The 25,225-nt window shown below is 68.4% G+C and overlaps 4 protein-coding genes across 5 annotated transcripts in view; 1 reads left to right on the top strand and 3 right to left on the bottom strand.

Moving 5' to 3' along the window:
* The first annotated feature begins 87 nt into the window (after positions 1-87).
* ICAM5 (intercellular adhesion molecule 5) lies at positions 88-15,406 on the top strand. The gene is made up of 12 exons (XM_075134254.1): positions 88-316; positions 966-1,238; positions 1,973-2,251; positions 5,890-6,132; positions 11,620-11,931; positions 12,296-12,574; positions 12,652-12,930; positions 13,023-13,265; positions 13,349-13,591; positions 14,257-14,502; positions 14,608-14,871; positions 14,952-15,406. The coding sequence occupies exons 1-12, from the start codon at positions 259-261 to the stop codon at positions 15,164-15,166; spliced, it is 2,934 nt and encodes a 977-aa protein (XP_074990355.1). The 5' UTR covers positions 88-258; the 3' UTR covers positions 15,167-15,406.
* Positions 15,407-16,180: 774 nt separating this feature from the next.
* Positions 16,181-18,700, bottom strand: ZGLP1 (zinc finger GATA like protein 1). Its single transcript, XM_075134287.1, has 3 exons — positions 16,699-18,700; positions 16,526-16,619; positions 16,181-16,437 (listed from the first exon to the last, which is right to left on the bottom strand). The coding sequence occupies exons 1-3, from the start codon at positions 18,221-18,223 to the stop codon at positions 16,314-16,316; spliced, it is 1,743 nt and encodes a 580-aa protein (XP_074990388.1). The 5' UTR covers positions 18,224-18,700; the 3' UTR covers positions 16,181-16,313.
* Positions 18,701-19,332: 632 nt separating this feature from the next.
* Positions 19,333-21,290, bottom strand: FDX2 (ferredoxin 2). Its single transcript, XM_075134317.1, has 4 exons — positions 21,113-21,290; positions 20,915-21,021; positions 20,399-20,486; positions 19,333-19,605 (listed from the first exon to the last, which is right to left on the bottom strand). Exons 1-4 carry the CDS (start codon positions 21,235-21,237, stop codon positions 19,449-19,451), a joined length of 477 nt encoding a protein of 158 aa, XP_074990418.1. The 5' UTR covers positions 21,238-21,290; the 3' UTR covers positions 19,333-19,448.
* Positions 21,291-21,768: 478 nt separating this feature from the next.
* Positions 21,769-25,225, bottom strand: part of RAVER1 (ribonucleoprotein, PTB binding 1) — a 10,834-nt gene continuing 7,377 nt past the window's right edge. The window contains exons 8-15 of one of the 2 annotated variants that reach the window (XM_075134276.1): positions 24,630-24,741; positions 24,106-24,365; positions 23,802-23,895; positions 23,526-23,668; positions 23,316-23,396; positions 23,080-23,223; positions 22,897-22,980; positions 21,769-22,813 (exon numbers count right to left, since the gene is read on the bottom strand). In XM_075134276.1, coding sequence (XP_074990377.1) covers positions 22,667-22,813; positions 22,897-22,980; positions 23,080-23,223; positions 23,316-23,396; positions 23,526-23,668; positions 23,802-23,895; positions 24,106-24,365; positions 24,630-24,741 — 1,065 coding nt within the window. In that variant the 3' untranslated portion in view covers positions 21,769-22,666. The remainder of the gene's footprint in view (positions 22,814-22,896; positions 22,981-23,079; positions 23,224-23,315; positions 23,397-23,525; positions 23,669-23,801; positions 23,896-24,105; positions 24,366-24,629; positions 24,742-25,225) is intronic. The other variant, XM_075134277.1, reaches the window with a different exon arrangement.

Genomic DNA, 25,225 nt, shown 5'->3' with positions numbered 1-25,225 from the left:
ACCAAACCCCGGGGCGTTTCCGAATCCTCGGTGGCCGCGGTTGCGCCGAGCATGCGCCACGGTACCTAAACCCCACTTCCTTCCTCCCGCCGCCGCCATTTGCACCAGCGGCGTAGCCGGGGCCGGGCGGAGAGGAAGGATGGCGAGCGGCCGGCGCGGCAAGGGGTGGGGGCCGATGCGCCTCTGAGGTCCCCCCCCCCCCAGCGCCCTGTGCCGGGCTCTGGCGTCCGTTCTCGTCCCCCGCTCCCCGGCGCGGTGATGCCCCGGCGCGGCCTCCCCGCCTGGTCCCTCGCCGGGCTGCTCCTGGCGCTGTGCGGTGAGTGCCCTCCCCGCCCCCGCCCGGCTGGGGACGTCCCGCGTGTCCCAGCTCATCCCATGTGTCCCAGCTCTTCCCAACCCAACTGGGGACATCCCATGTGTCCCAGCTCATCCCATGTGTCCCAGCTCTTCCCAACCCAACTGGGGACATCCCATGTGTCCCAGCTCTTCCCACCTCTATCCCAACCCAACTGGGGACATCCCATGTGTCCCAGCTCATCCCAACCCAACTGGGGACATCCCATGTGTCCCAGCTCTTCCCAACCCAACTGGGGACATCCCATGTGTCCCAGCTCTTCCCACCTTCATCCCAACCCAGTTGGGGACATCCCATGTGTCCCAGCTCATCCCACCTCTATCCCAACCCAACTGGGGACATCCCATGTGTCCCAGTTCATCCCAACCCAACTGGGGACATCCCATGTGTCCCAGCTCATCCCAACCCAACTGGGGACATCCCATGTGTCCCAGCTCATCCCACCTTCATCCCAACCCAGTTGGGGACATCCCATGTGTCCCAGCTCATCCCAACTTCACCCCAACCCAACTGGGGACATCCCATGTGTCCCAGCTCATCCCACCTTCACCCCAACCCAACTGGGGACATCCCAGCTCACCCCACCCCCACCTCGGCCATCCCATTCCAGGTCCACCCACCAACCCCTTCGAGGTGAGGCTGGAGGGGACCTCCTCGGAGGTGGGCTACGGGGGGACGGTGCTGCTGAACTGCTCCAGCAACTGCCCCGAGGCCGGAGCACCCGGGGGGCTGGAGACCTCCCTCAGCAAGGAGTGGGTGGGGCGGGGGCCGGGCTGGCTGAGCGTCCGGCTCCACAACATCACCGAGCCCCTCTCCGACATCTTCTGCTACTTCTCCTGCTTCGGGGAAAGGAAGGTGGTGACCTTCAGGGTGCTGGCGTACGGTAAGAGGCTGCTCGGGGCATTCCCGTGGGGTTTTCCTGGTGGATTGGGGCTGGGGGATGCGGGAAGGGATGAGCTGGGGAGCCCCCACCCCTCTGGGATGGGGCAAAATGGGATGGAGCTGGGGCTGCAACTGGTCCTGGCTGGGGGGGAGATGTTGGGATGAGCTGGGGGGCGGGATGTGGCCGCGCTTGGGTGGGGGAGCTTGGGGTGATTGGGGTGCTGGACCCAGCAATGGGTGCCAGGGGTGGGAGAGCTTGGGGTGAGCCGGGTGCTGGACCCAGCAATGGGTGCCAGGGGTGGGAGAGCTTGGGATGAGCCGGGTGCTGGACCCAGCAATGGGTGCCAGGGGTGGGGGAGCTTGGGGTGAGCCGGGTGCTGGATCCAGCAATGGGTGCCAGGGGTGGGAGAGCTTGGGATGAGCCGGGTGCTGGACCCAGCAATGGGTGCCAGGGGTGGGAGAGCTTGGGATGAGCCGGGTGCTGGATCCAGCAATGGGTGCCAGGGGTGGGGGAGCTTGGGGTGAGCCGGGTGCTGGATCCAGCAATGGGTGCCAGGGGTGGGAGAGCTTGGGATGAGCCGGGTGCCGGATCCGTCAAAGCTCGGGTGCAGGATCTGGCAGAGCTCAAGCAGGAGCCACTTTGGGATGCGCCGGGTACCGGATCCGGCAACGCTCGGGCAGGATCCCCTTCGGGATGACCCGAGCCCTTGGGTGCCATCTCCCTCCCGGCCGCAGACCTCCCCCAGCCTCGCCTGGCCATCAGCAACCCCAACGCCTCCTGCAACCAGCCGGTGGCCATCGAGTGCTCCTCGGCGCCCAGCCGGCCCCCGGGGCTGAAGCTGCGGCTCCACAGCAGCCGCTGGCCCCCGCAGCCCTGGGCGGAGGGTCCCGTGTGCCTGCAGCTGACGGTCGGGGAGGAAGATGATGGGGCCGAGTTCGCCTGCGAAGCGCAGCTCAGCGTGGGCAACCGGACGCTGCGGAAGAGCTCGGCCACGGCCAGGCTGCGTGTCACTTGTGAGTGGGGCGGTGGGTGCTGCCGGGGTGCCAGCGCCGGTGCAAAACCTCTCTGAGCCTTTGCAAAACCCCTCGGCCCTGGTGCAAATCCCTTCTGCTGTGGTGCAAAACCCCTTGGTCCTGGGCAAAACCCTTCTGCCCCGAGCAAAACACTTTTGCCCTGTGCAAAACCCTTCTGCCTTGTGCAAAATCCCTTGACCCTGGTGCAAACCCCTTCTGCTCCGTGCAAACCCCTTCTGCTCCGTGCAAACCCCTTCTGCTCCGTGCAAACCCCTTCTGCCCTGGTGCAAACCCCTTCTGCCCTGTGCAAACCCCTTCTGCTCTGTGCAAACCCCTTCTGCCCTGGTGCAAACCCCTTCTGCCCTGTGCAAACCCCTTCTGCTCTGTGCAAACCCCTTCTCTCCTGGTGCAAACCCCTTCTGCCCTGTGCAAACCCCTTCTGCTCCGTGCAAACCCCTTCTGCTCTGTGCAAACCCCTTCTGCCCTGGTGCAAACCCCTTCTGCCCTGTGCAAACCCCTTCTGCCCCGTGCAAACCCCTTCTGCCCTGGTGCAAACCCCTTCTGCCCTGGTGCAAACCCCTTCTGCCCTGTGCAAACCCCTTCTGCCCCGTGCAAACCCCTTCTGCCCCGTGCAAACCCCTTGGCTCCGTGCAAACCCCTTCTGTCCTGGTGCAAACCCCTTCTGTCCTGGTGCAAACCCCTTCTGCCCTGGTGCAAACCTCTTCTGTCCTGGTGCAAACCCCTTCTGTCCTGGTGCAAACCCCTTCTGCCCTGGTGCAAACCCCTTCTGTCCTGTGCAAACCCCTTCTGTCCTGGTGCAAACCCCTTCTGCCCTGGTGCAAACCCCTTCTGTCCTGTGCAAACCCCTTCTGCCCTGGTGCAAACCCCTTCTGCCCCGTGCAAACCCCTTCTGCCCCGTGCAAACCCCTTCTGCCCTGTGCAAACCCCTTCTGCCCCGTGCAAACCCCTTGGCTCCGTGCAAACCCCTTCTGTCCTGGTGCAAACCCCTTCTGTCCTGGTGCAAACCCCTTCTGCCCTGGTGCAAACCTCTTCTGTCCTGGTGCAAACCCCTTCTGTCCTGGTGCAAACCCCTTCTGCCCTGGTGCAAACCCCTTCTGCCCCGTGCAAACCCCTTCTGCCCTGGTGCAAACCCCTTCTGTCCTGTGCAAACCCCTTCTGTCCTGTGCAAACCCCTTCTGCTCCGTGCAAACCCCTTCTGCTCCGTGCAAACCCCTTCTGTCCTGGTGCAAACCCCTTCTGCCCCGTGCAAACCCCTTCTGTCCTGGTGCAAACCCCTTCTGCCCCGTGCAAACCCCTTCTGCTCCGTGCAAAACCCTTCTCTCCTGGTGCAAACCCCTTCTGCTCCGTGCAAACCCCTTCTGCCCCGTGCAAACCCCTTCTGCCCTGTGCAAACCCCTTCTGCTCCGTGCAAACCCCTTCTGCTCCGTGCAAACCCCTTCTGCCCTGTGCAAACCCCTTCTGCTCCGTGCAAACCCCTTCTGCCCTGGTGCAAACCCCTTCTGCCCTGTGCAAACCCCTTCTGCTCCGTGCAAACCCCTTCTGCTCCGTGCAAACCCCTTCTGCCCTGGTGCAAACCCCTTCTGCTCCGTGCAAACCCCTTCTGCCCTGGTGCAAACCCCTTCTGTCCTGTGCAAACCCCTTCTGCCCCGTGCAAACCCCTTCTGCTCCGTGCAAACCCCTTCTGCTCCGTGCAAACCCCTTCTGCTCCGTGCAAACCCCTTCTGCCCTGTGCAAACCCCTTCTGCCCTGGTGCAAACCCCTTCTGTCCTGTGCAAACCCCTTCTGTCCTGGTGCAAACCCCTTCTGTCCCGTGCAAACCCCTTCTGCTCCGTGCAAACCCCTTCTGCCCTGGTGCAAACCCCTTCTGTCCTGTGCAAACCCCTTCTGCTCCGTGCAAACCCCTTCTGCCCCGGTGCAAACCCCTTCTGCCCTGTGCAAACCCCTTCTGCCCTGGTGCAAACCCCTTCTGCCCTGTGCAAACCCCTTCTGCCCTGTGCAAACCCCTTCTGCCCCGTGCAAACCCCTTCTGCCCTGGTGCAAACCCCTTCTGCCCTGGTGCAAACCCCTTCTGCCCTGTGCAAACCCCTTCTGCCCCGTGCAAACCCCTTCTGCCCCGTGCAAACCCCTTGGCTCCGTGCAAACCCCTTCTGTCCTGGTGCAAACCCCTTCTGTCCTGGTGCAAACCCCTTCTGCCCTGGTGCAAACCTCTTCTGTCCTGGTGCAAACCCCTTCTGTCCTGGTGCAAACCCCTTCTGCCCTGGTGCAAACCCCTTCTGTCCTGTGCAAACCCCTTCTGTCCTGGTGCAAACCCCTTCTGCCCTGGTGCAAACCCCTTCTGTCCTGTGCAAACCCCTTCTGCCCTGGTGCAAACCCCTTCTGCCCCGTGCAAACCCCTTCTGCCCCGTGCAAACCCCTTCTGCCCTGTGCAAACCCCTTCTGCCCCGTGCAAACCCCTTGGCTCCGTGCAAACCCCTTCTGTCCTGGTGCAAACCCCTTCTGTCCTGGTGCAAACCCCTTCTGCCCTGGTGCAAACCTCTTCTGTCCTGGTGCAAACCCCTTCTGTCCTGGTGCAAACCCCTTCTGCCCTGGTGCAAACCCCTTCTGCCCCGTGCAAACCCCTTCTGCCCTGGTGCAAACCCCTTCTGTCCTGTGCAAACCCCTTCTGTCCTGTGCAAACCCCTTCTGCTCCGTGCAAACCCCTTCTGCTCCGTGCAAACCCCTTCTGTCCTGGTGCAAACCCCTTCTGCCCCGTGCAAACCCCTTCTGTCCTGGTGCAAACCCCTTCTGCCCCGTGCAAACCCCTTCTGCTCCGTGCAAAACCCTTCTCTCCTGGTGCAAACCCCTTCTGCTCCGTGCAAACCCCTTCTGCCCCGTGCAAACCCCTTCTGCCCTGTGCAAACCCCTTCTGCTCCGTGCAAACCCCTTCTGCTCCGTGCAAACCCCTTCTGCCCTGTGCAAACCCCTTCTGCTCCGTGCAAACCCCTTCTGCCCTGGTGCAAACCCCTTCTGCCCTGTGCAAACCCCTTCTGCTCCGTGCAAACCCCTTCTGCTCCGTGCAAACCCCTTCTGCCCTGGTGCAAACCCCTTCTGCTCCGTGCAAACCCCTTCTGCCCTGGTGCAAACCCCTTCTGTCCTGTGCAAACCCCTTCTGCCCCGTGCAAACCCCTTCTGCTCCGTGCAAACCCCTTCTGCTCCGTGCAAACCCCTTCTGCTCCGTGCAAACCCCTTCTGCCCTGTGCAAACCCCTTCTGCCCTGGTGCAAACCCCTTCTGTCCTGTGCAAACCCCTTCTGTCCTGGTGCAAACCCCTTCTGTCCCGTGCAAACCCCTTCTGCTCCGTGCAAACCCCTTCTGCCCTGGTGCAAACCCCTTCTGTCCTGTGCAAACCCCTTCTGCTCCGTGCAAACCCCTTCTGCCCCGGTGCAAACCCCTTCTCTCCTGGTGCAAACCCCTTGGCTCCGTGCAAACCCCTCGGCCCTGGTGCAAGACCTGGGCCCCCCCGGCTCGTGCTGCAGGACCCCGGGCTGCAGCGGGGACCCCGCTGTCCCCAGCCCGGGGTGGTGGTGACACCGGGGTTCGTATCGGGGAGCAATGGGGTTCCTCTGCTCTCACCTCCAGACCAGCCCCGGATGGACGATGGGAGCTGCCCCCCCAGCCAGAACTGGACGGAGGGGCAGGATGAGACCCTGCGGTGCTGGGCACGGGGCAACCCCCCGCCCCGCCTGGAGTGCGCCAAGGACGGCGAGCCCTTCCCCGCCGGGGTGCCGCGCCCCGTCACCCGCGCCCACGCCGGCACCTACCGCTGCCAGGCCACCAACCCGCTGGGTACAACCGTCCGGAGCGTCACCGTGTGGGTGCAATGTGAGTGGGGACGGGGGTCTCGGGGGTCCTGGGGGTCTCGGGGGTCCTGGGGGTCTTGGAGGTCTTGGGGTCCCAGGGGTATTGGGGGTCCCAGGGGTCCCAGAAGTCCTGGTGGTCTTGGGGGTCCTGGTGGTCCCAGGAGTCCTGGGGGTCTCAGAGGTATTGGGGGTCTTGGGGATCCCAGGGGTCCCAGGGGTCCTGGGGGTCTTGGGGGTCCTGGGGGTCCTGGAGGGTCCTGGGGGTATCAGAGGTATTGGGGGTCTTGGGGATCCCAGGGGTCCCAGGGGTCCTGGTGGTCCTGGGGGTCCTGGGGGTCCTGGAGGGTCCTGGGGGTCTCAGAGGTATTTGAAATCCTGGGGGTCCCGGGGGTCCTGATGGTCTTGGGGGTCCTGGGGGTCCCAGGGGTCCCGGGGATCTCAGAGGTATTGGGGATCCTGGGGGTCCCAGGGGTCCTGGTGGTCTTGGGGGTCCTGAGGGCCCTGGTGGTCCCAGGGATCTCAGAGGTCTTGGGGGTCCTGGGGTCCCAGGGGTTCCAGAAGTCCCGGTGGTCTTGGGGGTCCTGGGGGTCCTGGAGGGTCCTGGAGGTCTGAGGGGTCCTGGGGGTCCCAGAGGCCCTGGGGGTCCTGGGGGACTCAGGGGTCCCATGAGTTCTTGGGGTCCTGGGGATTTCAGGGGTCCCGGGTGTCCTGGGGGTCTGGGGGGTCCTGGGGGTCCCGTGAGTTCTGGGGGTCCTGTGGTCCTCGGCATCCCAGAGGTCCTGGGGGTCTCGGGGGGGTCCTGCTGGTCTCGGGGTGGGGGGGGTCCTGGAGGTCCCAGGGGGCCGGTGGGGGCCCGGTACCGCTGACCACCCACCCCCGCTCTCCGGCAGACCATGACCCCGACGTGGTGCTCCCGGTGCTGGTGGCGGTGGCCGTGGTGGCCGCGCTGCTGGCCGCCGGGGTGGGCTACGGTGGCTACTACCGCAAGAAGAAAATCCGGCGGTACCGGCTGCGGCAGCGGCACCGGCAACTGGAGATGGAGCCGCCCCGCTCGGGGCAGGAGGATGCCCCCCCTCAATGATGTGGGGGCTCCACCGTAGCCCCCCCCCCCAAAAAAAGCCACATCCCCCCCGCACGGAGCCAGCCCCCCCCTCCCTGGGGTTGAGGGACGGATCCTGCCCCCAAGAGTAGCGGTGCAAGGTGGGGGGGGGGGGTTGCAGCCCCAGGTTGTGCCCAGTGTTGGCTTTTGGGGGTGCTGGGGGTGGGGTGCTAGGATGGAGATTGCTCCTGCCCGGCCCGTGCCCATCACCGTGGCCTCGGGCCCCCCTCCAGGCGGGGGGGGGGGGGGGGAATGTCTCTTAATGGTGGAATCGTCCTTGTGGGATCGTCCCAACTCGTCCATGAGCTGCACCAGCATCTTCCAGTGACGTGAGAGGAGAGGGTTATACTGGGCTGTACTGGGCTGCACTGGGCTGCACTAGGCTGTACCGGGCTGTATTGGGTTATATGGGGCTGTACTGGGCTGCACTGGTCTGCACTGAGCTATACTGAGCTGTACTGGGCTGTACTGGATTGTACTGGTCTGTACTGAGCTGTACTGGGATGTACTGGGCTGTACTGGATTGTACTGGTCTGTACTGAGCTGTACTGGGATGTACTGAGCTGTACTGGGATATACTGGGCTATACTAGGCTGTACTGGGATGTACGGGATGTACTGAGTTGTACTGGGATGTACTGGGCTATACTAGGCTGTACTGGGCTATACTGGGCTGTACTAAGCTGTACTGGGATGTACTGGGCTATACTGGGCTGTACTGGGCTGTACTGGGTTGTACTGAGCTGTACTGGGCTATACTGGGCTATACTAGGCTGTACTGGGCTGTACTGGGGATGCTGGGGTCCTGGCTGGCCCCTTGGGAGCAATCAAACCTCCTGGTGCCGCTCCTGGTGACACCCACGGCACGGCTGGGGGGTGACGCGTCCCCCCATCCCCCCGGTGACCCCCAGGGCTGCCGGACGGGCAGGGGGGGGCAGGCAGGGGAATGGGGGTACAGGCAGGGGAATGGGGGTACAGGCAGGGAAATGCAGGTACAGGCAGAGAATGGGGTTACAGGCAGGGAGGGGGGTACAGGCAGGGGATTGGGGGTACAGGCAGGGAAATGCGGGTACAGGCAGAGAATGGGGGTACAGGCAGGGGAATGGGGGTACAGGCAGGGAAATGCGGGTACAGGCAGAGAATGGGGGTACAGGCAGGGAGGGGGGTACAGGCAGGGGATTGGGGATACAGGCAGGGAGGGAGGTGCAGGCAGGGGATCGGGGGTACGGGCAGGGGATCGGGGGTGCAGGCAGGGGATCGGGGGTACAGGCAGGGGATTGGGGGTACGGGCAGGGGATTGGGGGTGCAGGCAGGGGAATGGGGGTACAGGCAGGGGATTGGAGCAGGGCCTGGGGGCTGGAGCCGGGGTTGGGTGACAGGGGGGGGGGCTGGAACCCGGGACAAGGGCTGGGGGGGGGGGGATGGGAGGCAGAGCGGGGGAGGGGCTCTAGGAAGCCCGGCTGGGGCTGGGGGAGGGGTTGGGGGGGGGCCAGAGCAGGACCGGGGTGGGGGGGTGCTGCCACCCCCCCCACCCCAGCACCCGAACACCCGTGGGAGCGACGCCGAACGAGCGCGGTGGGTGCCGGAGCAAGCGGGAGCGCGGCAGCGCCTGGCACCATCGCTCACGCCTTGGCGTGACCCCCGCCCCCGCCCCGCCACGCCACGCCACGCCACGCCACGCCACGCCACGCCACGGTGGGGCCTGCTTCGCCTGCCGGCCCCGGTGCGTTGGCATGCCATGCACGGCTGCGCGCACAGGCGATGCGCGTGATGCACACAGCTGCGTGCGCATGCGATGCGTGCTTGTATGCATGGGACACGTGGGCCGCATGCCTGCATGCACGTGATGCACACGCTGCCGTGCACGCGCAACGTGTGGCTGCATGCACGCGATACACACGCCTGCGTGCACGTGCAATGCACGCCTGCGTGCACGTGATACACACACGATGCACACCTGCATGCGTGCGATACGCCTGCGATGCGTGCTTGTGTGCACGATGCACACACGATACACGCCTGCGTGCAGGTGGTACAGCTGCGTGCACGTGCAATGCATGGCTGCATGCACACGGTACACACAGCAGCACGCACACACAATGCATGCCTGCACGCACGTGATACACATCTGCACGCACATGCAATGCACAACTGCATGCACGCGATACACACACGCCTGCTTGCACATGCGATGCATGCACGCATGCACGACACACACGCAACGCGCGCTTGCATGCACATAATACGTACACGTGTACTGCATGCACGTGCCAGCGTGCACACGCACTGCAGGCCTGCATGCCCGTGGGACAGCGGCACGCACACGCAATGCACGGCTGCATGCACGACACACGCCTGCATGCACATGATGCACCCACCTGCATGCACACGCAACGCACGCCTGCATGCACGTGCTGCACACGCTGGCATGCACACGCCGTGCCCCCCCCCCCCCCGCACACGCTGTGCACCCCCACGCACACGCCGTGCCCCCCCCCCCCCCCGCACACGCCGTGCCCCCCACGCGTGGCTACCGATTGCCCCAACCTTCCCCACCCCGAGCCCCGCTGCAGCCTGGCCCCTGCCCCGCCCCCCCCCCCGGTGAGTGCGTGGGCAACACCCCGCGAGTGGGGGGGGGACGGGACAGCTGGTCCCGGTCTGTCGCTGCACCCACGCAGGACCGGTGCCTCCCCCGCGGCGCAGCTGCTGCTGGCTCCGGGTTGCAACGGCGGGGGGGGGGGGTTGCTGTGCAGGGCGGAGCACGGGGGGGGGCCCGATCCGGGCACGGGTGGGGGGGGTGCTGTGCAGGGCGGAGCACCGGGGGGGGCCCGATCCGGGCACGGGGGGGTGCTGTGCAGCGCCGAGCACCGGGCGGGGGAGGACGAAGCCCCGGGAGGGCTCAACCGGGGGCGGGGGGAGGAGCAGCCCCGCGGTACCGGCGCCGTCGTCTCCTCCGTGCGCGGCAGCGAAGGATCTGCCTTCCTCCCCATCCTCCTCCTCCTCCTCCTCCCCATCCTCCCCCTCATCCCCATCCTCCTCCTCCTCCTCCTCCTCCTCCTTCTCCTCCTCCTCCTCCTCTTCATCCCCATCCCCATCCTTCTCCTCATCCCCATCCTCCTCCTCCTCCTCCTCCTCCTCATCCCCATCCTCCTCCTCCTCCTCCTCCTCTTCATCCCCAGCCTCCTCTTCCTCCCCGTGTCCCCCCCCCCCAGCGGAGCCGGGACCCGATGGGACCCCCGTGCCCGGCCGCGCGGCTGCTGCCCCCCCTCGTCCTGGCGCTCGCAGGTAGGGGGGGCCCGGGGGGGGTTCGGGGAGGGTTCGGGGGGGTCCGGGGGACTGGGGGGGGCTGGGGGGGGGGCGGACGCCTGGGTCCCTCCGGGATGGGGGGCGCTGGACCCCGGGGACCTGGGACCCATCGTGCTGGGAAGCGGGGGGGTGGTCTCTGGGGACCCCAGACACCAGGGACCCTTAATTATGGGGGGGGGCACCCCTGGGGACCCCCCCAGACACCCGTGGGGACCCCCCCAGACACCAGGGACCCTTAATTAAAGCAGGTGAGGGGAGGCAGCCCTGGGGACTCCCCCCAGACACCGGAGACCCTTAATTTTGGGGAGGGGGGGCTGACCCCAAGGAGCCCAGCCACTGGGTCCCTTAACTGGGGGGGGGGATGGGACCCTGGGGACCCCAGGGACTCTTAATTATGGGGGGGGCTTGGGATGAGCCCTGACATTGTGATGGGGAGTGGGAAGGGGGTGGCCCCCAACACCAGGGACCCTTAATGCTGGGGGGGGGACACGGGGGGACCCCCAGGAGCCCTGGGTCCCTTATTTCTGGGGGGGGTGAGGGGTGGGGACCCCAAGGACCCTGGACACCCGGGGCAGGGGGGACACGGGGGGACCCCCAGGACCCCAGACTCGAGAGTGGGGGGCACACGGCTCACTGGGGTGGGCCCTGGGGGTCCCCCCGGGGCCGGGGGGGAGTGGGGGTGTCTCCAGCCGGGGGGGGGTTGCCGGGGCTGAGCCGGCGGGGGCTGCCCGCGGTGGGGGCTCTCGCAGGGGTCGCCCGGGGGACGTTCACGGTGGGGGCCTGGCCGCGGGTGGCCGTGGTGCCCTTCGGGGGCTCGGTGGCCATCAACTGCAGCCGCAGCGCTTGCCCGGGGGGCAACGCCACGCTGGGGCTGGAGACCCCCCTGGCCGTGGGGGCGGGGGGCGGTGGGCGCCGCTGGCAAAGTTTCCGGCTCCTCAACGTTTCCCAATGGAGCCCCGGCACCGCCACCTGTTACGGACGTTGCGGTGACGCCCAAGTCAACGCCAGCGCCCGTATCCTCGTCTACCGTGAGTGCCGGGGGTCACGGGGGGGGGCTGGGGGGGGGGGGGTTGCGGTTGACGGTTCGGTGGTTGCCACCTCGCAGGGTTGCCGGAGCGGGTGGTGTTGGAGCCGGTGCCGGCCGTGGCGGTGGGCGAAAGCCGTAACCTGACGTGCCGGGTGGTGGAGGTGGCTCCGGTGGGGAACCTAACGGTGACGTTACGCCGAGGTGCCGAAACGTTGCGGACGGAGAATTTCGGTGCCGCCGAAGGCAGCGCCAGCGTGGCCGTCAGTCACCTGCTGACCGTCGGCCCCGGGGACCACGGGCAGGACGTCACCTGCCACGCCGAACTGTCCCTGCGGCCCCACGGGCCCCTCTTCGCCCGCGCCGCCGTCCCCGTCAAGCTGTCGGTTTTCGGTGAGTCCCCGCCACGCGGCCGGGCTCCGGCGTTTGGCGCGGATGCTCCTGTCCGGTGAGCAGCTCGGCACCACCCTGTCCCCATCCCCATCCCGGTCCCCGTCCCCATCCCAGTCCCCGTCCCCATCCCAGTCCAGCTCAGTGCCGCGACTCTAATCCCGTTCACGGTGCCCGCCGCGCCGTGCCGAATCCCTCCCTACCCTTGTCCGGCGGCCGGGGCCGTGCCGGGATTCCCGCTCCCACCCCAGCGTGGGGACCTCACCGCCGCCCTCCTGGCAGCTCCGCATCCTCACCGGAGCCCGGTGAGGGTCTGGCCACCGGGATCCTCTCCCGGCACGGGCCCGGTGACGCCGCATCCCCGCAGCTCTCCCCGAGCCGCCCCAGCTCCGGGCTCCCGCCCGCCTCGAAGCCGGCACCACCGCCAACGCCAGCTGCCGGATCGCCGGCGCCTTTCCCGCCGGGGACGTCCGCTTCACCATCACCCTGGCAGAGCAGAGCCTAAACTTCACCGTGACGGCAGCCGGCGACGTGCTCACCGCCGTCACCGCGCTCTCGCCCAGCACCCCGGGGCGGCAGGAGCTGACCTGCACCGCGGCGGTGGCGACGACGGCACGGACGGCACGGCGGCAGCTCCACATCTACCGTAAGGCACCGGGCGCAGCGGGGCGGTCGCCGGAGCCTATCCCAAAATCCCGTTGGACCCACGGCACCTTCCCGCAGGTTTCCCGGCACCCGTCCTGGAGCTGAGCCCAGCGTCGGTGCCGGCGGGCAGCGAGGTGACGGTGGCGTGCCGTGCCGGGGTCGCCGACCCCCCTGCCGTCCGGCTGCAGCTCCGTGACGCCGACGGGGGGGTCCTGGCGGAGGGGCCGCAGTCCCGGCTGGAGCTGCGGTTGGTGGCCCGGCGGGAGGATGACGGGCGGCAATTTGGGTGCCGGGCCAGCCTGGCCATCGGCGACGGCACGGTGACAAAGGATACGGATGCCCGGCTCGCCGTGCTCTGTGAGTGCCGTGCCGGAGGTTCCTGGCTGTGCCCGCGGCAGCCGGCACGGGCTGCTCCCGGTGTTCCCGGTGCATCCCTCGGTCTTTTCCAGACATGCCCGAAATGGCGGCGAGCGACTGCCCCAGCAACCGCACGTGGCTGCGGGGGACGCGGGAAGCGCTGTCCTGCCGTGCCGCCGGCAACCCCGCGCCCACCGTCGTCTGCGGCAGGAACGGCGTCACCGTCGGCACCGGGGAACCGGAGTTGGTGACCCGTTCCCGAGCCGGCACCTACCTCTGCAATGCCACCAACAGCCTGGGGACACGGAGCCGGGTGGTCACCGTCCGCGTGGAGTGTGAGTGGCGCCGGCATCTCACACCGCGACTGTGCCGGCGGCAACCGCGCTAACCGGGACCTCGCTTCCCCCCCCCCCCCCAGACGAGCCCACCCTGACGGAGAGGGGCTGCCCCGCGCACCACACCTGGGTGGAGGGCGAGCGGCGGGAGCTCGCGTGCCGCGCCGACGGGGACCCCCCGCCCAGCACCCGCTGCGCCCGCGACGGGGGTGCCCCCCGCACCCGGGGGAGCCGGGCTGTCAGCCGCGCCGACGCCGGCCGCTACGTCTGCCGGGCCACCAACAAGCACGGCTCGGCCGTCCGCAGCGTCGTGGTCACCGTCGAGTGTGAGGGACCGGGACGGGGATCTGGCGGGGACGGGGATCTGGCGGTGCCAGGGATGGGGATCTGGTGGTGCCAGGGATGGGGACCTGGTGGTGCCAGGGACGGGACGGGGATCTGGCGGTGCCAGGGACAGGATGGGGACCTGGTGGTGCTGGGGATGGGATGGGGATCTGGCGGTGCCAGGGATGGGGATCTGGTGGTGCCAGGATGGGGACCTGGTGGTGCTGGGGATGGGATGGGGATCTGGCGGTGCCAGGGATGGGATGGGGATCTGGCAATGCCAGGGATGGGACGGGGATCTGGTGGTGCCAGGGACAGGATGGGGATCTGGCGGTGCCGGGGATGGGGATCTGGCGGTGCTGGGGACGGGACAGGGATCTGGCGGTGCCGGAGATGCCGTGTCTGTGCCGGGCATGGCATGACCGTACCAGGGATGCCGTGACCATGCCGGGGATGCCATGTCCGTGCCGAGGATGCCGTAGCCATGCTGGGGATGCCATGGCTGGGACGCCGTGTCCGTGCCGGCCCGGCGGGGAGCCCGGCCGCCTTTCGGCCGCTCCCCTCGGCACAGGGTGGGGAGCAGGGGGTGGGCAGTTGGTCCCCGCACCCCATCTTGGCTCGACACCCGGCACCCAGCCCTCCCCGCCGTCTCCCTCCCGGTTTGCAGACGAGCCGAGCATCGGCGAGACGGGCTGCCCGGCGCGGCGGCTCTGGGTGGAGGGGACGCCGGCAGAGCTGGCCTGTGCCGCCAGCGGGAACCCCCCGCCCCGCGTCGCCTGCGCCAAGCTGGGGGACGGCCAGGACCCCTCCCCGGCGAGCCCCAACGTCACCCGCGCCCACGCCGGCACCTACCAGTGCCGGGCCACCAACACCCACGGCTCTGCCCTCCGCAACGTCACCGTGGCCGTCGAATGTGAGTGCGGGGAGGGGTTTTTTTGAGGTGGAAAAAGGGGGTTTTGGTTCTTTTTAAACACCGGCCCCGGGGTTTTGGCTGATGGAGGGTGCCGCCCCGGTGCAGACAGCCCCGCCGCGGTCAGCCTGCGCGTGCTGCCCTCCGCCAACGTCTCGCGAGGCGCCAGCTTCAGCGTGGAGTGCCGCGCCGAGGGGCTGCCCACCCCCACCTACGGCTGGGCGCTGCCGCCCGCCCCCAACCTCCGCTTCGCCGCCGATAACCGCTCGGTAGCCGTAGCCGCCGCCGCCGCCGCCAACCGGGGGCTTTATACCTGCACCGCAACCAACAGGCACGGCCGGCGAGCCGGCAGCGTGATGGTCCGGGTGGACGGTGAGATGGGGTCAAGGTGGTGGAGGGGGGGGGTCTCTCCGGCACCGCCGCGGCGTCACCGGCACCTTCCCGCCCCGCAGAGAGCCGGCTGGCGCTGCTGGCCTCGCTGGGCTCCTTGGGTGCCGTCACGGCGGTGGGTTTGGCGGCCGCCGGCGGTTATTACCTGAAGTCGACGGCGTGCAAGAAGGGGGAATACAACGTGCGGGACGCCGAGGGTTCCTCCGAAGCCGCCTGCCTGCACCGGCAGCGCCGCGACCGCGGGGAGGTTTACGGCATCCAGCTCACCCAGCCCTAACCGGGAACAGCCCCAGCCCGGCTGGGAGGTTTGGGGGTCCCCGTGTACCCCCCCCCGCCCCGCGCAGCAGGGTTTGGGGGGGTGGTTGGTTTTTTTTGGTGTTTTTTAACCATTTCAGCGCCGTGCCGAGGGCGGCACAGCCGTAACTCGGGGGGGGGATGCTCAGGGGGGGCTGCGGCCGCCGGGTCGGCTCTTCCCGGGGGATAAAGCAACACCCAATAAATAATTCATTTTAATGGGAGGGAGGAAGGTGATGACTCCGGCTGCGGCGGGGGGGGTCCTGGGGGTCCATCCCGCCCCCGCAGCATTAAGGGTCCCCGGTGTTGGGGGGCCCCCCAGAGGCTCGGGGGGGGGGGGGGCAGGACAGCAGGGGTCCCGGCAGTGGGGGTGTCCCCGAGCCACCCGGGGGGGTCCGGCGGGTGCCCGGCCTCAGCTCTGGATCCCGCTGGAAAATCTTGAGGCTGGGAAAATTCCCCGCGCGGCTGCCGGGGCCGCCCTGGCAAGGCCTGGCCTTCCTGCCCGCTTCCCTGCCCGCGCGGCCGCCCTTCCTGCCCGCACTGCGGCAGCTCCTGCCTGCTGGCCCCCGCCTGGCCCCTGCTTCGCTGTCCCCAAGCCCCCTCCCATGTCCCCAACCCTCAGCTGGGGATGGGGACCCCCAGCCTGGCCACCACCTCCCTGTCCCCAAGCCCCCTCCCATGTCCCCAACCCTCAGCTGGGGATGGGGATCCCCAGCCTGGCCACCACCTCCCTGTCCCCAAGCCCCCTCCCATGTCCCCAACCCACAGCTGGGGATGGGGACCCCCAGCCCGGCCACCACCTCCCTGTCCCCAAGCCCCGTCCCATGTCCCCAGCCCACACCCAGGACCCCCATCCTCATCCCCGTGGCTCCCTGCCGATGCCACCGGTGATGGCATCAAGACCCAGCCAAGCACTGGCTCCCCCAAAGTCCCCCCCCATGTCACAACCGTCACCCCGTGCCCCCCAGGAGCAGGTGACACCGGGACACGCCAAGCTGCCACCAGCACCAGGACATTTAATTGCTCCCAAGTGACCAGCCAGGACCCCGACACCCCTCAGCCCCCCTCAGCTCTCCGCCGTCGTCACCGCTGCCACCAAGGTCCCCTCGCCGCTGCCGGGGTCCTCGCCGTCACCTCCTCCCACCGCCGGCCGGGTGACACCGCTCCCCGCAGTGGGGACATTGGGGACGGGGGGTCCCGCTCTTCCCGGGGATGTTCCAGCACCGTCGGCACCGCACCCGGTACTTCTTGTACCTGGGAGAAACCCCCGGGGTGAAGCTGGTGCCAAGGGGGGGTCCCCGGGGTGTCCCCAGGGAGGGGTGTGGGGGTCCCCACCTCCTACCTGATGCCGCAGGCGTTGCAGAGGGGGGTCCCGTTCTCGGCCGCCCGCCAGAGCGGGGTCCGGCGCGTCTTGCAGGAGGCGCAGCGCTTGCTCCCTGCGGGGGACATGCGGCTGCACCCCCAAACGCCAGCGGTGTTGGGGGGTGGGGGGACACGGACACCCCCAGATCTTACCCTGGGTGAGGGGAGCGTCGTCCTCCGAGCTGCTGCCCGCCCCGGGGGGGCTGCTCCGGCTGGGGTCCCTGCGGGAAAGGGGGGTCAGGGGGAGTGCGGGGACCCCCCTGGAATGGGGGACACCCCCCTGGAATGGGGACCTCCCCTTGGGAGCTGCCGGGTCCCCAGAGGCCATCGCCGGGGAGGGGGGAAAGGGGGGTCTGGTGGGGAAGGGGGTGCAGGGAGGGAAGGTGCAGCCGGACAGACGGACGATCCAGCCCCAAGTTCCAGGGATGCCCGGAGGTGCGTCCGGATGGATGGAGCAGCCGGACAGACGGACGGTGCAGGCCACGGTCCAGGGGTGCCCAAGGGTGCAGCCGGACAGACGGACGGTGCAGGCCAAGGTCCAGGGGTGCCCAAGGGTGCAGCCGGACAGACGGACAGCGCAGGCCAAGGTCCAGGGGTGCATCCGGACAGACGGACGGCGCAGCCCATGGTGCATCTGGACAGACGGACGATGCAACCAAGATCCTGGGGGTGCCCAGAGGTGCAGCCGGACAGACGGACGGCGCAGCCCGAGGTGCCCAGAGGTGCAGCCGGACAGACGGACGGCGCAGCCCGAGGTGCCCAGAGGTGCAGCCGGACAGACGGACGGCGAGGCCGGGGCCCGGTACCTGCCGCCGCGGGCGGTGATGAGGAGGCGGCAGCCTTCGGCGCTGCCGACGGGGAGGCCCAGGCGCATGCGGAGGGTCACCCCGCGGAAAGAGGGGTCCCGGGGCTCGGCGCCGCGCTGGGGGGCTGCCTGCTTGCGCCGCCGCCCGCTGCCGGTGCCGTTACCGGTGCCATTACCGGTGCCGTTGTTACCGGTGCCGTTACCGGTGCTGCTGGCCAGATGCCGGCACTGGAGGCTGATGAGGCTGAGAGCGTCGGGGCCACCGGCGGGGGCCGGGGGGAGCCCGGGGTGCTCCGGGGGGGCGGCGGGAGGCACCGGGGGGGGGTCGGGGGGGGCCAGCAGCCGCGCGGTCTCCTGCAGGAAGGTGAGACCCTCCCCGGGGGGGGCCGGGGGGCTCCAGGGCCCCGGGGGGGGCTCCGGGACCCCGCTCCTGCCCCGGGGGCTGCTGTCAGGGCACCCGGGGGTGGGACGGGGACCCCCCTCCGGCTCCCCGCCAAGGGGCTGCACGGGGCCGGTCCGCTCGCCCCTGGCCAGAGCAGCCCCGGTCCCGGTGCCCCCGGTTCCTTCCCGATAGGACCATCCCCAGTCCCGGTGCTCCCGGTGCCCCCCCGGTAGGACCATCCTCGGTCCCGGTGCCCCCCCGGTAGGACCATCCTCGGTCCCGGTGCTCCCGGTTCCCCCCCGGTAGGACCATCCTCGGTCCCGGTTCCCCCCCGGTAGGACCATCCTCGGTCCCGGTGCCCCCCCGGTTCCTCCCACGGTGGGACTACCCCCGGTTCTCCCGATTCCCCCGGGCAGGAGCGGGGTCCCGGTGCCCCCGGTTCCTCCCCGGTGGGACCATCCTCGGTCCCGATTCCCTCCCGGCCGGACCATCCCCGGTGCCGGTTCCCCCCCGCTAGGACCATCCCCGGTCCCGGTGTCCCCGGTTCCCCCCCGGTGGGACCACCCCCGGTTCCCCCGGACAGAAGCGGGGTCCCGGTGCCCCCCGGTTCCCACCTGCGGGCTCGGGGGCCGCCGGTCGCGCCCCCCCCGGGGCTGGGGGGCGGCAGGAGGGGGCGGCAGGGCTCGGGTTCGAGGCAGAGCAGCCGCTGGAGCAGCGAGAAGTCCGGGGGCTGCCCCTCCAGGAAGAGCTGCTCCGCCATCACCGGCACCGGCACCGGCCCCAGCCCCGGCCCCCGCCCCGGCCCTAAACCGGCTCCAGCTGCGCGGGGGCGGGGGCAGCGGGGGGTGGGTGCCTCGGGGAGAGACCCCCGGGACGGGGCAGGGACCCCCCCCAGGGTGCAGCAGCACCCGCCCCCTACGGTGGGGCAGGGACCCCCCTTATGGGGTCCAGACCCCCCCAGGATGGGGCAGGGACCCCCCTTATGGGGTACAGACCCCCCAGGATGGGGCAGGGACCCCCCAGGATGGGGCAGGGACCCCCCTTATAGTGTACAGACCCCCCCAAGATGAGGCAGGGACCCCCCAGGATGGGGCAGGGACTCGCGTTATAGGGTACAGACCCCCCCAGGATGGGGCAGCACCGGGGGGGTCGTGCCCCACATCCCACAGCCATGGGGGTTGCACCCCACACGCTCTCTGAGCCCCCCCCAGGACCCCCAGAGGCCCCCCCCGCCCCAGGACCCGGCTGAGGGGCTGATCCCAAAGGGTCCCCCCAAATCCCCTCCCCAAACCTCACAGCTCGACCCATCCCCACTCGGGGGGGCCCCAACCCCCCCCCCCAGCGGGACCCCGAGCACCGCTCAGACGACATTTATTATTAACGAACCGCAACGCTCGTTATCCCAAATCCAGAGTCCCCAGGGTGGGGTGGCAGAGCCCGGTGTCACCCCCCCCCCGGCTCTGCCGTCACCGTCACCGTCCCAGTCTTCCTGCTTGGGGTGAGGGGGGGGTCCCCAATGGGCTGCGTCCTCCTTGGGGGGGGCTGCATCCTGCTTGGGGGGGCTGTATCCCTCTGGGGGGGGCTGCATCCCTCGGGGGGGGGCTGCATCCCTCGGGGGGGGGGGATGTATCCCTCTGGGGCGGGTTTCATCCCGCTGGGGGGGGTTCATCCTGCTGGGGGGGGTTCATCCTGCTGGGGGGTCCCCCCCCCCCGCCGTCAGTGGGGTTTGGGGACGTGCCCGTCCACGTAGAAGTTGCGGGTGACCTTGGGGAGGACGAAGTGAGCCCCCTCCAGCGCCGGCGTCAGCAGGATCTGGCAGCCCAGGCGGGAGTTCTCCTGCAGCAGCGGGGCCTGGTCCAGCAGGTCGTCTTCCCTGGGGGGGGGCAGACATGTGGGGGGGCTGTGGGGGGGTCCCCCAGGGCTGTGGGGGTCTCACGGGGCTGTGGGAGGGAGCGTGGGGGGCTCAGGGGGGTGTGGAGGTGGGCAGGGGGTGGTGTTGGATGCTGGAGGGGGACTTGGAGGAGTCCCTGGGGGGGTCAGGGGTCCGTGGTGAGGGTGTTGGGATCTGGGGGGGGGGGGGCAGGGGGTGCCTGGGCGGGGGCTTTGGGGGGGTCATGGGACCGTGGGGGGGAGCGTGGGGGGCTCAGGGGGGTGTGGAGGTGGGCAGGGGGTGGTGTTGGATGCTGGGGGGTCATTTGGGGGAGGTTGGAGGGGTCCCTGGGGGGGGTCAGGGGTTCCCCGGAGGGGCTGTGGTCCCTGGGGGGGGGGCTGTGGGGGGGTCCCCCAGGGCTGTGGGGGTCCATGGGGCTGTGGGGGGGAGCGTGGGGGGCTCAGGGGGTGTGGGGGGGAGTGTGGGGGGCTCAGGGGGTGTGGTGGTGCTCAGGGGGTGGTGTTGGATGTTGGGGGGGGACTTGGGGGGGATTGGAGGGGTCCCTGGGGGGGTCAGGGCTCCATGTGGGGGTGTTGGGGTCCAGGGGTGGGTCAGAGGGGTCCCTGGGGGGGGTCAGGGGTCCCGGGGGGGGCTGCTGGGTCCTGGAAAGGGGTGGGGTGTCAAGGGGGGGATCAGGGGACTCTGTGGGGTTCTGGGGGTCCCCAGAGGACCGTGGGGATCGCGGGGGGTGACTGGGGGGGCGCACAGCGGGTGACAGCACCGGGGGGGCCGTTACCGCTCGTCGGGGGCCGGGAGCCGGTCGAGGTGGGGGGCGCTGACGTAGACGTGGCAGGTGGAACAGGCCAGGGAGGCCTCGCAGGCGCCTGCGGGAGCCCCCGCTCAGCACCGGGACCCCCCCGCGCGGCACCGGGACCCTCCCGCCTCACCCGGTCCCGCTCCTGAACCCGCCGGGTCCCCTCCGTCCCGGTCCTGCCTCCCCAGCCCCGGTCCCGGTACGATCGTGTCCCCCACACCCCTGTCCCGGTCCCGGTCCCCGGCCACGCCCCGCCCCAGCCCCGGTCCCGGTCCGATCGTGCCCTCCCCAGCCCCGGTCTTGGTCCCGGTCCCGCCCCGGCCGTGCCCCCCCTCAGCCCCAGTCCCGGTACGATCGTGCCCTCCCCAGCCCCGGTCCCGGTCCCGGCCCGACCATGCCCCGCCCCCAGCCCCGGTCCCGGTCCCGGCCCCGGCCCGGCCGTGCCCGCACCCCCGGTCCCAGTCCCGGACCCGGTCCCGCCCCGGTGCCGGTGCCGACCCTCCAGCTCCAGCCCGTGCCGCTGCGCCAGATGCAGCACGTTGTCCCCGACGCGGCCCCGCACCGGGACGTGACGCCCCGCCCGGTCCACGAAGACGACGTTCACCCTGGGGACACACACGACACCGGGAGTCAGCACCGGGACCGGTGCCGGTACCGCCGCCTCGGGACAGGCCCCGCCGCCGCCCCGGTACCCACACGGCGGCCTCCGGCTCCTCCGCCGCGGCCCCGCCGCCACCGCCGCCGCTCAGGCCCCGCGCCGCTCCCCGCAACAGCCGCCGCGTCACGGAGCCGCCGCTCGCCGCCGCCATGGAGGCCGCCATGACGGGCGCCACGTGACCAATGCCACGTGACCAACGCCTGCGGGAGTGGGCGGAGCCGGGAGGGAGCTGCGCTGGTCCCAGTGCCCTCCCCCCCCCCCCCCCCCCCCGGTAATTAAACCTCCTCATTAAACCTCCTGGGGGAGACCCTCACACGGGGGGGGTACAGGGACCCCCTCGCATTGGGGGGGCCCTTGGATGAGGAGGTGGGACCCAGGGGACCCCTCTAAAGGGGGTGGGGGGGCAAGGGGGATCCTCGCATGAGGAGGGGACACAGGGGAACCCCCCCCAAATTGGGGGGGGGATATGGAGGGGACCCCACACATGAAGTTGGGGGGGCACGTGAACCCAGAAAGGGGGGGCCCTTGTATGGGGGGGACGCTACACGCAGGACCAGCCCCCCACCTTGCTTGGCCATATTGGGGGGGGATAGGGACAAGTTGGGAGGGTCAGGGTCACCCCCCCAATTCGGGGGGGCTACCTCGTTAGGGATAACGATGTCACAGCGAACGTAATAAAAAAGGGGAGGGGACAGGCGATATAAATATAGCTTTACTTTGGGGAGGGGGAGGGTCCGGCAGGGGGGGGGACACACACTGACCCCCCCCCCTTGTACAGCAAACCAGACAGCATCGACAGTAGAAACAGGGCAACAACTCAAAAATCAGGAAACCCCCCCAAAAAAGAGGGAGGGAAGAGAAAGGAGGGCAGGGACACCCCCCCTCCCCCCAGAAAGCGCCTGCTGGAGGGGGCTGTGCCCCCCCAACCCATGGTGGTGGAGGGGGGAAGGCGAAGCCCCCCCCCCAGTCAGGAAGGGAGATAAAAATAAAATAAAATAAAAACAAGCGTTAAAGTAAAAAGGCGACTTTTACCCCCAAAAATGTGTAAAATCTCGGCAGCTCCAGTCTTAAAACAAAACAAAACACCACAACCCCCCCCCGCCCCAACACAAGCGAGATGGGGGGGGGGGGCGCAAGGCACCCAGCTCAACCCAGACCCCCCCCACCGGAGGGGAGCGTGGGGCTGGGGGGGGCAGCGCAGTGTGTGTGTCCCCCCCAGGGCCCAGGACCCCCCCAATCCTTGCCCCAAGCAGCGGGTTAAGGCGGGGAGCGCGTGTTTTTTAGGGAGGGGGGACACACGCAGCTCCCAGTTACTGCTCTGGGGGAGTGGGGGCACCGGAAAAGGGGGGGGGCACTGGAAAAGGGGGGGGGGCAGCTCTCAGGGACCCCCTTACAGCACTGGGGGGGGGACACACACCTCCATGATGAGACCCCCCCCTCCCCATCCTCTGGCGAGCCGGTGTCAAGTCTTTCGTATCACTTTAAAACCTTCCAAAAATAATCAAAAAGGACTAAACATTAAAAAAAAAAAAACCCAACCCACGTTTGTACAAGATTTACAGGGAGGGGGAATTGGGGGGGCGGGGTGGGGGCTAAAATATCCTCTTCCGCTTCAGGTAGGAGTCGGCGTAATGCCCCCCCAGGCCCTGGGAGTGCTGCCCCACGTAACAGCCCTCGGGGCTGGGCTCCGGGGAGGGCAGGAGGTGGGAGAAGGCTCGTTTCTGGCCACCCACGGGGGTCTAAAAGAGAGAAAAATAAAAGGTGGGGGGGGTCAGGGTGAGGTTTGGGGGGGATTTTGGGGGGATTTGGGGGGGTTTCTTACTTTTGAGTGGGAGCTGTGTGAGTGGCTGGGGGGTCCCAAGGCGAGGACGGCGTCTGCGGAGCCCGACGGTGGCATCCCGACGGCCTGGGGTGGGGGGACAGGGGAGAAATTAAGGGGGGGTCTGGGCAGACAAAAGGGGGGGGGGGTGTCCCCAAACCCTGGGGACACAAGGGGGGGGCTCACCTTGTTGAGGTGACTCTGCTTGAGCCCAGCTTGAAGGCCACTGGTGAAGTAGGAACTGGGGGATCCTGAGTAAAAGGGGGGCAAGGACGGCCCCAAACCCCCTCGCTCGAACCCCGGGGACGAGGAGAGCTGGAAGGGGAAGGGCTGTGGGTGACAATAGGGGACCCCCAAAACAGGGTGGGCCCCCCACTTTCCCGTCACATCCCCCCTCAAGGTGCTGGGGGAGCTTTTTTTACCTTGTGTCTGCTATGCCCGAAGCCCCCCAGGATGGGTCCAGCGTGGTCTCTCGTCTGGGGGTAAATCCGGGAGCCCAAATCCTTCCCCCGGAGAAAAGACGGCTTAGAGGGGCTGCCCCAGCTCCGCTGTCCCCCCAAAACCCTTCTAACCCCCCCCAAAAATCTATTCTCCCCCCCAAATCTTCTCCCTCCCCACCCCAGCGCACCCACCGGCTGGTAATCAAAGGCGTAGCCGTCTCCAGCCAGCCCGGGCGAGGGTAGGAGGGGGTCGGCCAGGGAGGGCTGGGAGATCCGGGGGTTGGAAATGCTCCCCAAAACGCCGGCTTTCAGATTAAACGCTTTATTCGCAGCGCCTGAAAAAGCAGAGATTTGTTAGGGAGGGAAGAAATCCACCCAAAACGGCCCCACTCTTCATCCCGGGGGGATTCTCCTTCTCCATCCCCAAGTGGGGTGGGGGGGGGAAAAAGGGGAGCGGAGGGCGCTCACCTCCCAGGCTGTTCGCCGGCAAGAGGCTGTGCAAGTTCAGGTAGGGGTTGAGAGGAATTTTGAAGTCTTTGGGGGGCTCCCCCAGGAGCGAGACCTGCGGGAGAAACACTCGGGGGGCTCAGATGGCTCCTCGAGGGGCTCGGGTGGCTCCCCGGGGCGCCTGGGTGGCTCCCCGGGGCGCCTGGGTGGCTCCTCGAGGGGCTCGGGGGCAAAAACCAGCCCCAAAACCACATCGGAGGACGTTTGGTGACGGCACGGAGCCCCTGAGGTGCCACAGGCTTGTCCCGGAACGAGGGAACCTTACCCCGGAGGCGGGAGCTCCGTTTTCGCTCTGCTTTGGTTTTTGGAGGCCGCTGATGACGGATCCCAAAATGGAGGTGGTGAGACCCTGCAGAGCCGGGGGGGTGACGGCGGGAGGGGTGAGCTGAGGCACCTGCGTCCCCAGCACCGGATTTTCCCGATCTACTCCCACCGGTCCCAGGAAAGAAGCCAAGGGTACGTTTCCAGAAGGCAAAATCGGTGATTTTACGCGTCCCTGTGCCATATCACCGGGCAAGGGGCCACCTGGGGAGACGGAAGGAGAGGGATGGCACCGGCATCCAGCCCCCCCCCCGCCTTGGTTTCACCTCTTCTCCCCTCTCCACCCACATCCCGCCAGGAAAACCCAACCCCGGTCCCCTCCGCTCCTCCCAATCTGCCTCGGGGGGTCCCCTATGTGGCTTCCCCCCCCAAAAAAAACACAACGGGGCGACACGCCCTGCACCTCGGAGCTCCGCAGGGGTCCCCCTCTCCACCGGGCAGAGCCCGTGCCGCGACGCCGGCCGTTACCTGAGGAGAGCTCTCCCAGGAGCTGGTTGGGGGGTTGCGCCGGCACGTTGGCCAAACCCAGGGCGCCGTGGGGCAGGGAGCTCAGCGGCGAGTCGCCCAGGATCCCCGGTTTCTGCGAAGGACAGCGGGAGGTTAACGCCGCGCGAAGCCGGCCCATCCGTGGCGGATCCGTGGCTCCGGAAGCGGCGGAAACGCTCGCGGGACGGAGGGGAACGGAGGCGGCAAGAGGGCCCCCGGATGGCGGCCGTCGGCTAAAAGCTCAGCACAGGCACGGGGAGAAACACGCTGCAGGCACGGAGAGAGACCCAGCTGCAATTTCACGGTTCCTGAAGCAGCGAATACCAGAAATAACATCGGGGAGACACTCCCCGCCACGGTTCAGCACCAATTTTTCTTCAAAACGGTCCATTTGCGCTGGAACGCAGGAGCCAACCCACCCAGCCCTGCGCAGAAATCATTTGCCGAGCCAGGAAGTTGAAGGGGAGCCCACGAGGGACGGGGGCTCCCCTTTTCTCACCCCCCGCAGCGAGCCCGAGTGGGCACCGGCTCAAGAAGCACGGGAGGGAGGCAGAGATCCCCGGAGAGGAGCCGCTCAC

The sequence above is a fragment of the Calonectris borealis genome, chromosome 31 (assembly GCF_964195595.1).
Source record: "Calonectris borealis chromosome 31, bCalBor7.hap1.2, whole genome shotgun sequence".
Taxonomy (NCBI): domain Eukaryota; kingdom Metazoa; phylum Chordata; class Aves; order Procellariiformes; family Procellariidae; genus Calonectris; species Calonectris borealis.
This window is presented reverse-complemented; position numbering and strand designations above follow the sequence as displayed.

Excerpts from the sequence above, each read along its gene's own strand:
- ICAM5 (XM_075134254.1), top strand. The coding sequence starts at position 259 with ATGCCCCGGCGCGGCCTCCCCGCCTGGTCCCTCGCCGGGCTGCTCCTG. Across the intron at positions 11,932-12,295 it reads CGTCAAGCTGTCGGTTTTCG|CTCTCCCCGAGCCGCCCCAG; the intron begins GTGAGTCCCCGC and ends GCATCCCCGCAG. Across the intron at positions 12,931-13,022 it reads TGCCCGGCTCGCCGTGCTCT|ACATGCCCGAAATGGCGGCG; the intron begins GTGAGTGCCGTG and ends GGTCTTTTCCAG.
- ZGLP1 (XM_075134287.1), bottom strand. The coding sequence starts at position 18,223 with ATGGTCCGGCCGGGAGGGAATCGGGACCGAGGATGGTCCCACCGGGGA. Across the intron at positions 16,620-16,698 it reads CGACGCTCCCCTCACCCAGG|GGAGCAAGCGCTGCGCCTCC; the intron begins GTAAGATCTGGG and ends TGTCCCCCGCAG. Across the intron at positions 16,438-16,525 it reads TGCAACGCCTGCGGCATCAG|GTACAAGAAGTACCGGGTGC; the intron begins GTAGGAGGTGGG and ends GGTTTCTCCCAG.
- FDX2 (XM_075134317.1), bottom strand. The coding sequence starts at position 21,237 with ATGGCGGCCTCCATGGCGGCGGCGAGCGGCGGCTCCGTGACGCGGCGG. Across the intron at positions 21,022-21,112 it reads GAGGAGCCGGAGGCCGCCGT|GGTGAACGTCGTCTTCGTGG; the intron begins GTGGGTACCGGG and ends GTGTGTCCCCAG. Across the intron at positions 20,487-20,914 it reads GCACGGGCTGGAGCTGGAGG|GCGCCTGCGAGGCCTCCCTG; the intron begins GTCGGCACCGGC and ends GGGCTCCCGCAG.